The sequence below is a fragment of the Rhinatrema bivittatum genome, chromosome 9 (assembly GCF_901001135.1).
Source record: "Rhinatrema bivittatum chromosome 9, aRhiBiv1.1, whole genome shotgun sequence".
NCBI classification, from domain to species: domain Eukaryota; kingdom Metazoa; phylum Chordata; class Amphibia; order Gymnophiona; family Rhinatrematidae; genus Rhinatrema; species Rhinatrema bivittatum.
The window spans coordinates 25,765,241-25,780,710 of record NC_042623.1 but is presented as its reverse complement, the minus strand read 5'-3'; the positions used below and the strand labels follow the sequence as shown (position 1 = coordinate 25,780,710).

Sequence of the window (15,470 nt, the reverse complement as noted above, 5' to 3'; positions counted from 1 at the left end):
TTTCACCCTCCACAGCCAATCCTCTTCCCACCCCCTACAGCAAACCACTTTCAGCTGATCCATCCTCAAATCTATCCCTCTGGCCAAGGTCAACAGCAGCATTTTACTTCAGGCCTTGGGCAAATGGATGACAACTGGTGGGAAGAGGGGGACAGGCTGATGACACAAGCGACAATTTTTCTCTTTGTTTAGGTTCAGTCATGGGTTAGGAGAGAGGAGCAGTGACTATCTCCATGAGCCTGTGCATGCTCAGCCCTCCTCTCATGGCTCACACATGCTTCATGGCAGCTGTCATTCAGCAGCGCCATCAGCAGCAGTGGCATTAGTAATGAAAGACAGCATGGGGTCTTTATCCAGTGCAAGATCACAGGCCCCAATTCCTCTTAATGCAGGGTTTACTATTACCACAGAAACTCATGTGGAGGCAGGACCTGTGAACATGTGCTGGCTCACAGGCTTCAAGCTGATGTCTATTACTAATTCTGCTGCTGGTGGCACTGTTGAATGAGAGCTGCCATTTGAGGCACATGTGACCCCATTTGAGCTCAATTTGGGAATACCTGTGTTATACTTGACAGATACTTTAGACTGTAAAATAAAACCAACTTCATTCACTGGATGCTAGGAGCACTGAAATGTTTGTGAGCATAAATTCAGAAAGAGAACAATTTATTTTCATAGTGCAAGTTAGAGATCTCGCAGCTTCCAAAACATCAGTTTCCCAGTAATTAAAATGTTGTGCTTCAGCACATTATAAAATGAACAAATCATTACCTTCCTTCATGAAAGTTCATTCTGCCACATCAGTAGCTTTATGCAGAGAGAGCAGAAATATCAGCTGAAGAAATATGTAAAGTAGCAGCTTTAAGTTCCATTCATACCTCCAGGAAACATTCCAAACTTTGCAAATGACAATCGGCTAATACTTTATTTGGATAAAGGGTACTTCAAGTTGCAGTCATTTCTACCCCCTTAAGGTACTTCTATGGTTAAGCTGCAAAAGGTCTTTGAAGGTGAAGAATTTTATTTTTTCTTCAATTTTCTTTCTATTAACTCATGCCAGCCTAGCCTGTTGACATTACATTGCTCTGTAGTGAAAATATTCGTTTTATATTTCTAACTGCAAATTTATGTAGAAAAACTATTGATACATAGGGACACAATAGTTAAATGCCTTCCAGGGTCCTCAGTGTTGCAGGCGTGGATCCTTGGACCAGAGTGGAGTTGGCGCAACCTGTAGGGAGGAGCACTGCAGGTCCCCACCATTAGCTGGTGGAGCTGGCTGTGGCAGAGGCCCAACTGGAGCTTCACCTATACCAGCCCTCATTCCCCTTAGGTTGAGCTCTCAGATGCCGGGGCTGGCAAGATTTAGGCATGGGCCTCTGTTGATGAGGTGGAGATCTGTAGAGATAGTCTAGTCACAGGCCAGGATCCAGGACAGGCTGGCTATAGGCGTAGACAGAGACAGTGGTCAGCGTAGGCAGCATTCCAGCATGGTTGAGAATCAGGCAGTGGTCAGTGGCAGGCGGAGTTAAGTCACAGTCAAGTATCAGGCAAGCCAAAGTCAGAACCAGAGATCCATCTGAGGGAAGACAGGATGGATAGGCAGGCAAAGGAGTTGCTGAAGGACTGAAGACTGACCACGGTTTGAAGGCGAAGAACTCAGAAGAAGACCAGGGACTGCCAAGATGAAGACCAGGAACATGCTGAGGCAACTTGCTCTACCTAAGGTAGTCGACCTATTGCCAACCACCAGGTAGCAAGAAAGATATACCTTTTAGAGGCTAAGTCTGTGAGGTCATAAAAAGGGGCCCGTGGGGCCTTTCCCACTGTGGTCCTTTTAAATTTAGGGAACATGCATGCCTAAAGGGGTTGCACCTGGGCACGAGATGTCAGCAGCATCTCAGCCGCATCTGGTCCTGGTGCGCGACCATGCCGAATGGCAGCCTAGTCTACTGGACTGAAGTAGAGGTGAGAGTGGTAGTCTATGGGGCTAGCCTGCAGACCATCGATCATAACACTCAACCAGTAAAAATACCAACCAGATAGTCAATGCAATTATAGAAGAAAGAAACTCTGATATCAGTTATCCATCTGGGGACCAATGACCTTGCTAGACACGATATATTTGTAGTACAAAAAATGTCCAAAATCTAGGGAAGAAGATTACACATGGCAAAGACCATTGCCTTTTCAGAAGGATTACCTGTTCATAGAAAGGGGAAGGAAAGGCTCTGCCATATAGATAACTTCAATGTCTGGCTCAAAACGTGATGTAAAGCAAATGATTGTGGTTACATTGAAAGCTGGGGCCATGTATGGAGCAGTAAAAGGGTATACTTTAAGGATGGTCTACCTTTGTGCTTGACTGGAAATTAAGAGCATCTATTAAGCATTTAAACTAGGGGGGGGGGGGGGGTAGCAGGAGGTGACCAATGAAATTGCCATGTCGCCCCAAGCAATACAGGAATTGGGAAGAGAAAAAATAAATCAACTCAAAATAGCATAAAAGATGATTAGGAAGAGCAGCAAACCAAAGGAGAAAAGTTGGATAACTATGACCACAAATGCTCACCGTCTGGGCAATAAAATCCCAGACCTGCAGGCCTTAATAGTGGAAACAGACTTGGATATTGTTGCTGTTATAGAGACCTGGTTCACAGAGTCTCATGATCGGGAAACAGTCATCCCTGGCTACAATTTGATAAGGAAGGATAGAGAGGACAGAAAAGGTTTATAAGTAGTTCTTTGTCAAAAACAATATCCAAGCAACTGAAATACAAGGAATGTGAGGTAGGGAAGAAGCATTAAAAAAAAAAAAAAAAAAAGTGGATGGTGTTTCCTACATCAGTGTGGTCTACAGACCTCCGCCTCAAACAGAAGAACTGGACAGAGATCTGGTTGAAGACATCTAAAATGTGGGAAAGAAGGGAGACTGGTTGCTCGTTTTAGATTTTAATCTGCCAGATATGGCTTGGATTATCCCTTCTGCAGAATCTGCAAAAAGTAGAAAGATAGTGGATGCCCTTCTAGGGGCTCTGCTCAAATGATAATGGAGCCCATGAGGGAGGGTGTGATACTTGATCTAGTGCTGACTAATGGGAAAAATGTCTGCCTGAGTAGGTGCCCACCTGAGCAGCAGTGATCATCAGATGATATAGTTTGATATCGCAAGTAAGATATAAAGAAGTCACACGAAGAACTGAGTTTTGAATTTCAAAAATACTGATTTTGTCAAAATGGGGATATTCGTGGAGGAAGAACTAGAAGACTGGGAGATAATAGGTGAGGTGGAACAGTGGGCCAAATTAAAAGGAGCTATTACAAAGGCAAAAAATCGTTGTTAGAAAAGTAACAAAAATAAGAGAAAAAAGATACTGATCTGGCTCACAAACAGGCCGATACAGTACAGTGCACTTCAGCGGAGCGCACTGTTAACCCGTGGTTAGACGTGCGTTTTCGACCCGTTAGCTTTACCCCTTATTCAGTAAGGGGTAATAGCGCGTCTAAAATGCACGTCCAACCCCCCCAAAACTAATAGCGCCCGCAACATGCAAATGCATGTTGATGGCCCTATTAGTTATTCCCGCGCAATTCACTAAGTAAAATGTGCAGCCAAGCCACACATTTTACTTTCAGAAATTAGCGCCTACCCAAAGGTAGGCGTTAATTCCTCTTGGCACTGCTTTTCTGTACACCCTCCGACTTAATATCATGGCGATATTAAGTCGGAGGTCCAAAAATAAAAAATAATAAAAAATAAAAAAATTTAAAATCAGCTCGTGGGTTGAAAACTGGATGCTCAATTTTGCCAGCATCCAGTTTCCGAACCCGTGGCTGTCAGCGGGTCCGAAAACCGATGCCGGCAAAATTGAAAGTCGGCTGTCAAACCCGCTGACAGCCACCGCTCCTTTTACTGCGGGCCCTAATTAGCATATTTTTATTTACTGGATTGCGCACACAGGCCAGTGTCCCTGTGTGCATGCCGGGAGAGCGGGTGCTTGCCCGCTCTTCCGCGTTTCTTTCTGTATTGGCCTGAAAGGAGGTGGCTGAAAAAATACAGTAAAAAAAAAGCATTTAAGAAGTATAAAGGATCCAAAAAACAAGAACACAAGGAAGAATTCCTGATGAAACTTGATGGAGACAAAAAAAAAAATCAGGAAAGCAAAACATCAAGCAGAATTAAGGATTGCCATGGAAAGTTTTTCAGATATATCAGAAGAAAGAAGGGAAGCCAGAAGTGGTATTGTGAAATTGAAAGGTGATGAGCAATGTGTAGCAAGACAAAGGAAATGGCTTGTAAATAAAATGGGAAGCTTGGGAGTGAGTGCCATGGTTGTGGTGTGGATTACAATTGGTTGACTGATAGGAGATGGCGTGTAATGGTAAATGGAACCTGTCATGAAGAGAGAGCCATGTTAAGAGTGCCACAGGGATTGATATTGGGTCCAATCCTGTTCAATATCTTTGTGAGTGACATTGTGGAAGGGATATAGGTAAAGTCTGTCTATTTGCTGATGATACTAAGATCTGAAACAGAGTGGACATGCCTGAAGGAGTAGAGAAAATGAAGAGATTTGAGAGCTTGAAGAGTGGTCGAAGATTTGTGTCAGCTGGAATTCAGTGCCAAGAAGTGCAGTGTCATGCATCTGGGATGCAGTAATCCAAAAGAGCTGTATGTGATTTGGGGGGGGGGGGGGTGAAAGACTTGATGTGCACGGAGTAAGAGAGGGTTCTTGGGGCAATGGTGCCTGGTGATCTGAAAGGTTTTAATTTTGAATCTTTTCCGTTAGAAAGGAAACAGGAGAATTAGTGAAAACTCCAGAGGGGATGACCTAGAACCAATGTCAGGAAATATTTCTTCGGAGAGGGTGGGTGGATGCCTGGAATGTCCTTCTGGAGGAGGTAGTGAAGACTAAAACAGTGAAAGAATTCAAAGGGGCATGGGATAAATACTGTGGATCCCTAAAGGCTAGAGGATGGAAATGAAGAAAAGGGTGCATGGGGGTAACTTGCTGGTGCAGTGGTTACTGCCCTTAACCAATAAGCCTTAATGCTTTTGATACAACTGCAACAAATCTCTTAGCTTCAATGGTAGGGGGAGAATGGGAATTGGATTTAGACAACCGAGAGCCCAGACTTACATTCTGGGGAACTAATAAGCATGGGGGGTAACCTGCACAGAGCAGCAATTACTACCCTTAACAGAAGACATGGGATTCCTACCCTTAACCAATAAGCCTTGATGCTTTTGACACAACTGCAACATCACTCTCTGCTTTGACAGTGATGCGGCTGGGGGATGGTGGGGAGGAAGAGGAATTGGATTCAGAAAAAGCAACCAACACAGGCCCTGACTTTTACAGTTTGGGGTACAGGTCACAGACATAAGGAAAAATGCACAGGACTGCTTCTATGGCCGTCCATAAGCAAAGCACGTCAAGCAGCATGGTCTGAATTTTCAAAAAGACTTGTCACTCAGTAAAAATTGTTAGCAGTAATTTTTTTTTATGGATTATCATATGGCATGGGAATAACTGCACGGAGCCGCAGTTGCTAGCCTTAGGAGAAACATAGGGGTAACCTGCAAAGTGTGGCAGATATTACTATAAGAAGCTTGCTGGGCAGACTGGATGGACCATTTGGTCCTTTTCTGCTGTCATTACTATGTTACAATGTTATCTTTTAGGTTTTCTTAGACGTACCGGGCCAAGAATTCAAAATGTTTATTTGTTAGCTGGATAAGACTTACCCAGCTAACAAATAAACATTGCTCCTACAACACAACATTTCCCCCCTATTTGAAACCATCACCTCCCACATCAACCTACAAGAGCCTGCCATTATATTAGGAGATTTCAATCTCCACATAGACACCAACCCCCTACCCCCCACCAGCGAACTCCTCCTCTCCACTATGTCTGCCATTGGTTTCACTCAAATCATCAACACCCCCACCCAAAAATCTGGCCGCACCCTTTACTTACTCTTCATCTACAACAAAATATCCACAACAAACCCACCTACAGTAACCCCCACCCCATGGTCTGACCTCAGCCTCATTCAGCCAAGATCCAGCTCCAAATCACTTCATGGGAACCAAACAACCACATCATCGAATTCACCAAACCATGCTCCAGTGAAGACCTCGCTGAACTACTACCAGAAGCTTTAAAGACCATCAACCTAAATGACGCCAACTCTGCCACGAACTCTTGGATCTCCATGAATGCAGATATAGCCAAAACACTATGCCCCACAATAAGAAAAGAAATCAAAACCTCTACGAAGCAAAAATCTCCATGGTACACACCAGAACTAAAAAACTCAAAGCGAATCCTAAGACAAACAGAAAATATGTGGAGAAGAACCCCAATGCCAAACCTGAAAGACAGATACAGAATGCTACTTCACAAATATACAGCGGATCTCAACACAGCAAAGCGCAACTTCTACACACAAAAAAATGCATGAATTTCAATTCAACCCCAGGACCCTCTTCTCCTACATCAAGGACCTAACCAACCCAATCCAGAATGATTCAATGCCAAACTCCGCCACCATCTCCAGCGAAAAGCTAACACTATTCTTCAAAGACAAAGTCGACAACATCATAGCCAAGATCCCCCCCCCCCCCCCCCCCAAGTCCACACTGACACAACAGAAATCCTTCCACTCAACCCCACATGGCCTAATTTCATCCCGGTCGCATCAACAGAAATGAACCCATCATCAAAAAAACCAACCCCGCATCCCACCCCTTAGACCCCATCCCTATCAAAACCCTAAAACTAATCAGCAAGATTATCACCAAACCAATAACCGACATCATCAACCTATCACGCGAACAAGGAATCTTCCCTGACAAACTTAAAAACACCGTGGTCAAACCAATCATCAAAAAACCTCAGCTCGACAAAACCGATCCAGCTAACTACAGACCAGTATCCAACCTCCCATTCATAGCAAAAATCATCAAAAAACAGTCAAGAATCAACTTACGGACCACCTTGAATCACATAACATCCTACATCCTACACAACATGGCTTCAGAAAACTTTTCAGCACTGAAGCCCTCCTTCTCACACTCACCGATACCATCCTCAGAGGGCACAACCAAGGCCAGTCATATCTCCTGATACTCCTTGACATTTCCGCCGCCTTCGACACCATCAACCACAGAACACTCCTCACCAGACTCAAAGAAATTGGACTACGAGACACTACAATCAAATGGTTTGAATCATACCTCACAAACAGATCCTACAACGTAAAGATAAACTCATCAGAATCCTCCCAAGTACCACTTACACACGGCGTCCCACAAGGATCCTCTCTATCCTCAACCCTATTCAACATATACCTCTTCCCACTCTGCAACTTCCTTTCAGAATCAAACCTCGCTTATTTTGTATATGCAGATGACATACAAATCCATTGAATACACCCTGGACAGATGGAATAAACTCAGCTCGAATATAACTCAACTACTATCACAACTATCACTCTGCCTCAACCAATCCAAAACTGAAATCCTTCATATCCCCGATGATCGCCCTGCTACACCCCTCAGCAACAACACGACAGAAAACCTGTGGGTGCAACTCACACCATCAAACAAAATACCTAGGTGTGACTATCAACAACCAACTCAACCTCAAACACCACATCTCCAACATGACAAAAGATGGATTCTTCAAACTGCAAACACTAAAAAAAAACTCAAACCCCTTCTTCACGCTCAGGATTTTCAAACAGTCCTACAATCAATAATCTTTTCAAAACTCGACTACTGCAACACATTACTTCTTGGCCTCCCCGAAACATACATCAAACCTCTTCAGGTGCTACAAAACGCCACTGCCAGGACCATCACAAACATAAAAAAATGCAATCACATCACACCCACACTAAAAGAACTTCACTGGCTGCCCATTAGACAGATGATCCAATATAAAACCCTCACCCTCATCCACAAAAAAATAAACGACGAAATGAACTGGCTAAATACTGCAATTCTCCCACACTCAACACAGAGAAACCTCAGGTCTTCAGACACTGGCCTCCTCACCGTTCCCAGCTCCAAAACAGCACACCTCGCCTCCACCCGCAAACGAGCCATATCAGTAGTGGGCCCAAAACTGTGGAACTCCCTCCCACCCCCTCTCAGAAATGAACCTTCCACCCATGCCTTCAAAAAAACAACTCAAAAATGGCTATTCAGAAAAGCCTTCCCGCCAGATAGCTAACCCCACCCTGAGTTCAACACTTCTCTAAAAAAAAAAAAAAAAAAAAGAAACCCCCTTTCCAGATACTTCGCTCCCTCCCCGGTGTCAACACTAACCCTTAAATAAACCTCCCTCCCTGCTCTCACCTACTCCGACACCACACCCTCTGCTCACACCCCGCATGTATCCCCTCTCAGCCCCCCTTTCATTCTCTTCCCCCTTCACCCCTGCCCCCCTCTCCTACACCTCAGAAGCCTCCACAGCTAACCTCCAGAAGCTTCTAACTAGGTCCCTAGCCACTCCTCCCTCCCAAGCAATGCTATCATATCATAACAGAAATGTTTCTCTCCAGCCCCAATACAAGTTACCTCGTTACAAAATAATATGTAAAATGTAATATGTTACCTCGTTACAATGTAAAAATGTTATAATTTACAAATTACCTCTTTACAATGTCATATCCTATTTAAACTAATAATTTATATTTTTGTTATTTCAAACGCTATTACCTTTATATACTATAAATGTTACAATTCATACTCCACTCCTTAGATCTTAGACAAGTTACCTTGTTACAATGTAAAATAAGGCAGACCATGCCCTATTCACTCAGTTATATGTAAACCGATGTGATATCTCGATCGAATATCGGTATATAAAAGTAAATAAGTAAATAAAAGAAATATTCAGCAGCACAGTTATGCTGTTAAATATCTCTCTACAAATTGTTACTTAACCAGATTTAACTTCCCTGGCTAAGTTAGACCTGTTCTATGTAATTTAACCAAGTAAGTCCAAATATCGGCACTTACTCGGTTAAGATAACTAGATAAATAGCCCCACCCTGATCCACCCCTTGCCTGCCCCTCCGGCTATCTACTTAGCTGGCCAAGTGGCTGCCGCTGAACATAGCTGGATATTTAGCGGCCACATTTAACCAGATAATTTGCTATTTATTTGGCTAATCAGCACTAGTAAATATCAGTCACATAATGCTGGGGAAGCACATAAAACCAGGTACCAAATGGAACTGCTGCTTATGTGGCCATGAAGTCTTTCAGAGCTTGAGGGCAGTGCAGAGGAAAAGTCATTGATCTGTACCTCGAACAGCAGCGCATTGCCCATGGTCCAGAATACTGTTGAGAGAGAATAGGAGCTTGATGGCAAGACATTTCTTTAAGCATGGAATTACCTATTTCTCACGTGATCACTATCAATTAATGAGCAGAGCCTGTTTTCAGGGCCTTCAGTTGATGGCCTTCCATTTACATTTTTTTCTTTTTAATTAGGAGCTGTGAATGTGGATATGTTTTGCATTCTGTGCATTTTTATGAAATACTGTTTTGTTTTTTTTAAAGGTAACAAAAACGTGGTGATGAGGGAGCATTTAGATCGAATGAAGAACGGTTGTATTGTATGTAACATGGGCCACTCCAACACAGAAATTGATGTGGTAAGAATGAGGAGGAGCAAAGTTGCTGAAAATAGAATGAATCTTAAAACTTAAAGCTGTGCAGTTAGCCAGAGCTTCTGGAAATTTGTCAATCCTAAAGTGAAGGAAAGACACAGCATGCTTTATTCGTGATTGTAGCATCTGAAATAGTAACATAATAAAAGTGACAGCAGATGAGCAAACTGAAGAATCACAAAAGAATTGCTTTGAAGAGCTGCATGTATAGCAAGGTGGACACGTGTTTAAAAAAAAAAAAAAAAAATCCCTCCCTAATACTAACAGAAAATCATCGCCTCCTGGGAACTGATACCGTAACAAGTTATGTCAGGGCAACTGTTCTGCCATCAGTGCTTTGAAATTCTTAGAGAGCAATTTTCAAAAGCCATTTCCCTGGGTAAAAATTTGTCTGAAAATTGCTGGGTAAAAGTGTGTATGGAAATTAACACATGTACTTTCACCTATGGGAAAAATTAGATAGGCCTGGAGATGGGCTTAGGTTGTGGGGAAGCAACAGCACGTATAGTTTTTCAGGGCAAACGTATACCCTGAAAATAAAAAAAGGGTGCAGATCTCTGAGAGTGAAAAGGCCGCAAGGAAAAGTATTTGTGGACTTTGCATCTGCAATCCACAGATTTGAAAATTGCCCAATAAAGACATTTTGTCAACTTCAACGATTTTCTTCCTCTGGAAATAATTCCAGCTTGTATGTAGCTCTTTCAGTCCCTTGTTGTCTTGTCCTTGGAAAATGTCCACTTGTTCTTTTAAAATAAAAACCACTGCGACTTGACTCACTTCCTGGTTGGCAGAAGCAACTGCCTGTACTGCCATGGCAAATAAAAATATAGATTCTTTTCTGATGCTCTAGTAACCTAGGTTATTGCATTTTAGGCGAGCCTGCGCACCCCTGAGCTGACTTGGGAGCGGGTAAGATCTCAAGTAGACCATGTGATCTGGCCAGATGGGAAGAGGGCAGTGCTACTGGCAGAGGTAATATATTGTCCAAGTTATGTGATAATAGATTGCTATTTTCACTTTGTAAATACTATGTTATTTTTAATCATCTGTTTGTTAGTTTATCTTAGAGAGAAGTATTTTATCTCCTCCCTGCCCAGTCAGTGCAACAACAGTCCTCAGCTAGGGTTCATGTACTAGGGCTCCTTCTGCAACCCTGCAATCTTGGGTCATGTATTTGGTAATTAACAGCCGGATTTTAAAAGGGTTACGCGCGTAACCCTTTTAAAACACCCCTGCGCGCGCTGAGCCTATTTTGCATAGGCTTGGCGGCGCGCGTAAGTCCCCGGGCTTCGCAAGGGGGCGGGGCGGGGCGTGGCGGGGCATGGCGCTGACCCGGGGGCGTGTTCGAGGCCTCCGGACCAGCTCCCGGGTCGGGTGATGGCACGCCAGCAGCCCGCTGGCGTGCACAGAGTTACGCTTGCCTCCAGCCGGTGTAACTTTGCCAACAAAGGTAGGGGGAAGGGTTTGATAGGGCCGGGGGGGGGTGGGTTAGGTAGGGGAAGGGAGGGAAAGGTGCGGGGGGGTAGAAGGAAAGTTCCCTCAGAGGCCGCTCCAATTTTGGAGCGGCCTCTGAGGGAACGGGCAGCGCGCGCAGGGCTCGGTGCGGGGGGGTAGAAGGAAAGTTCCCTCAGAGGCCGCTCCAATTTTGGAGCGGCCTTGGAGGGAACGGGCAGCGCGCGCAGGGCTCGGCGCACGCAAGTTGCACAAATGTGCACCCCCTTGCACGCGCCGACCCAGTAACCCAGGTTTTGCATTTTAGGCGAGCCTGCGCAGGGCTCGGCACGTGCAAGTTGCACAAATGTGAACCCCCTTTCTCGCGCCGACCCGGCTACACGCGTATCTTATAAAATCCGGCGTACTTTTGTTCGCGCGCGCGTAGATTTAGAAAATCTACCCCTATGTGTTTTTGCACTATGACCAGGACTCGCCCCACCCCAGGATCTGTGAACGCTGCCTCCACAGCATCGCAGGCCCACTGAGTAGAAGGATCAATTAGTGTCTATAACAGCTGTTGGTTTAAGTATGGAAATGTATGTGCTTCTCTATCAGTGGTAGAAAATCCGAGAGGAAGAAAATGGAGTAGACTGGATGGGCAATTCATCTTTATCTACCATTATTTACTATGTTACAGCTCAAGCCATTACTCCTCTTCACACCAACCTGGCCAACAATATAGTAACTACAATAAGAGGGATTAATTCATAGTTGGCAGACACGAGCTTGGCCCATATTGAGAATATTGGATCTTATGATTTCTGCAGTTTTTTAGTCCCATGGTATGTAACACAACATAGATATGATACAAGCCACTCAGGAACTTCAGGAGAGCATTTGTGTCATAGAAGAGCTCAAAACACCCTCTGTGTTTTGATGTTTCTCCTATTCCAGTATTACCCTTATGTATTCTTTCTAAGCAAATTGTCCTAACAAGTGTGACTTCCAGTTGCAACTGGGGAGTTCATCTACAAGGGATTCACATCCATGGCCCTTTGTCTCTCCAGAAAAGGTTTTATATCAACCTTCTGAAGTCATGGACAGTTCTGAATGCTCTAAAGGCCTTCAGGAATCAGGTGGCCAACAAAGTGGTCCAAGTTCAAACAGGCAATCAGGTAGTTATGTTCTCCCTAAACAAGCAGGGTCCTTATGTGTCTGGGACTTGTCAAGATGTGGAACTGGGCCATCTGTCACAGGATGACTCTAAGAACCATCTATGTGGAAGGGAGAGACATCTTGCCGGACAGTCAAAACCTGGATCGCCATGAGTGGCCCAGGATGGAGGATATTCCTCAAGTGGGAGCACACCCAGGGTTGAACTGTTTGTGGCAGAATGGAATAGGAAAGTACCAGTCTTCTGCACCAGAAGATAGACAATTGGCAGATACCTTCTCCCTTCATTTTGTGTGTGTGGGGGGGGGGGGAGGTGTCTGTAAATGTATCTTTTTCTGGTGGCCAAAACTTTTAAGAAAACATAGACAGCACAAAGGAACTATGATCCTCATAGTTAACTTTTGGCTGTGAGAGATTGTTTCCTTTTTCTTTGGGATTTGTCCCTGAGGAAACCACTCAGGTTGGGGGAACTTTCCCAGTTCTGAAGATGCAGAACCAGAGAGCATTACTCCAGCCATAAATCCAGTGTGTGGCCCCCATAGCCTGGATGTTGAAAGGGACATCATACAATTCCTCATTTTCTCTGATAATGTCTTAAAGCCTTCTAGAAAGATCTTATGGTTTTAAATAGTTTTCTTTCACGTGGGAGGGCAAAGCCATAGATACTTTCTCTTTTCCCACACAAGCTGCTTGAGTACCTTTCTTCATCGTTTGAAGTCTGACTTAAAAAATCAACTGTATTAGGGTAGGCTTCACTATAATTGGTATTTATTTAGTTATTTTATATACCATCATTTCAAGTGAAAATCACAATGGTTTACAAAAGTAACGAGCATCCTTAGGTCATTACATAACGATGTAACACGTATTGTAAAACTAATGGCACCACCCATGTAATGTACGACCCATTTTTTTTCTTTGATATAGGTGCCCTATTGTAAACTGTTATGATGGTGAATAACTTAATGACGGTCTATAAAAACTCTTAAATAAATAAATAAAACACATATTTTTGTAAGATACATTTTGGGGTTCCATGTACATTGATAAGATTCATATTTTGGTATGATATATACATTGAAGGAACTCAAGTGGGTCATATGATTCTAGGGTGGTGATCTTATACGCCTCAACTGAGGGAGGGGGCAATAGGTTAAAGGGTTAGGGATTCTGTTTAGTAAATTTACATGGTTGTAGGGGTTGTCATGAGCTACTTTGTTCTCCCTCTTTACTTGTTGGGTTTTTTTTTCTTGTTAGTTAACTCTGCATTCAGATAGTTGATATAAGTTCTTGTTGATATAGGATTCTGAAAGAATTTGTTAGATTATAAGCGTTTTTAAAAAGCCAGGTTTTAGTTCACGTTTGAATATCTCTTTCTGGGATTAGTCGTATTGTCTCTGGTAGTGAGTTCCACAGATTAGGGCCTTCTATTGAGAACAGACGCTCTCTTATTTGTGTCAGGTGAGTGCTCCAAATTATATGTACAGTTAATAGTCCTTTGTTTTGGGACCTTAGGGCTCATTGTGGAGTGTATGATTGAAGTGTCACTCCTATAGGTCCTGAGTTGTTATGGCTGATTTTTAAAATTAGTGCTAAAACTTTGAAATATATTCGGTATTGCATCGGTAACCAATGCCATGCTTATAAGCGAGTGTGTGATGTGATCAAATTTCCTGGTTCCAATTAAAAGTCTTGCTGTTGCATTTTGTAGTAGTTGTAGTCTTTTAATAGGATGGTTGGGAGTCCCAGTAGAAGAGAGTTGCAGTAGTCAATATTTGAGAAAATTAGCGATTGTAGAACTGTATGGAAGTCTTCAGTGGTAAGTAATGGTTTCAGTCTATGTAGGATGCACAGTTTTGCATATCCTGTTGTGATTAATTTATTTGTGTCTCTTCATTGTAACATTTTCGTCAATCTGGATTCCTAAGAATACCTTGTGCCAGCAAGAAGGAACATAGAAAATAATACAAAAAATACAAACTCCAAAAGAGTAAGAGAAAAAATTAATTTTCCTCCAATATATAGGAGACCAAGACAGAGAAAAAGGAGCGATATATCAATGAAAAATATAGAAAAAACATGAGCACAGCTTGTACTTTCAAATAAATGCCAGAACTACATAAGCGATCCCTAGGTGTGCAAATCCAGAAAAACCCGTAACTGTGATGGTTCAAAAAAACATAATTTGCACCTAGATATTTCACAACACATTTACATGGATGACGTTATGTATACTGTCCCCCACATGACAGAACCTCGGGACCCATGGATAGAAATTTCTTTCGTCGCTCCTGTGTTGTTGTTACATCTGGGTAAATCCAATGTTTTTTTTCCCATGAAAGAGAATACACCTCTTTCTCAGAAAAAACCTTAGGACAGTATTCCTATCGCTCATAAAAGCGAAAGTCACCAACATAGTCTCTCTTTGTATGATCTCAGTTTCTTGTGAATGTTCCAGAATATCAGTAATATTCATAAGATGTTGAACTTGAGAAATATTCGCCGAGGATTCTGCCTCATTCTGAGGTAAATAATAAGCTCTTGTTATAAGAGGCATGGCGTTCGATGATATCTTAAGAACATTTGAGACATAACTCTTAAAGAAATCAAACGGGGAAATCATTTTAAGAATAGAAAAATTAAGAACCCTTATATTCAAACTTCTTAGAGAATTCTCTTTATTCTCAAGTTTTTTAGTATGAATTAATCTCAGATTGAACCAGTCCCTGTTGGATCTTATCACAAGAAGAAATTTTTGTTTCCATTACTTTTAATTTTAAATCTTGAGATGAAGCCATTCCTTTATCATCAAAGCCCGTTGATTTGTATCCAAGGAAACTTGAGTCAGAGGCTATGGCTGCCTCTAAAGAAACCAAAACATTCCAAACACTGTCTAGCATTATAATAGGTTTTATTGGGGTTTTTTTTATACTTTATTAAATTTCTTAATACATTTTACAAATGAAAAAGAAAATAAGAAAATTATTGAGTTACATTGCAATATTTTTAGCAAGCTTACAATTGTAAGATAAAAGAAATAATCAAATGTAACATCAATTTTTAAGTCCACATTATTGGGAAGCCAAAATTTACTAGAAAGATTTAAGCCAAAAGTCACAAACTATGACATAAGGAGATATATTTACTTTTAACCAGTAACGTTATCC

The 15,470-nt window shown here is 42.5% G+C and overlaps 1 protein-coding gene across 5 annotated transcripts in view; it reads left to right on the top strand.

Moving 5' to 3' along the window:
• AHCYL2 (adenosylhomocysteinase like 2) overlaps positions 1-15,470 on the top strand; it is a 310,856-nt gene that overhangs the window by 258,164 nt on the left and 37,222 nt on the right. For all 5 annotated transcript variants that reach the window (XM_029616493.1, XM_029616489.1, XM_029616494.1 and 2 more), the window contains 2 exons: positions 9,587-9,681; positions 10,570-10,668. In XM_029616493.1, the coding sequence (XP_029472353.1) occupies positions 9,587-9,681; positions 10,570-10,668 (194 nt within the window). The remainder of the gene's footprint in view (positions 1-9,586; positions 9,682-10,569; positions 10,669-15,470) is intronic.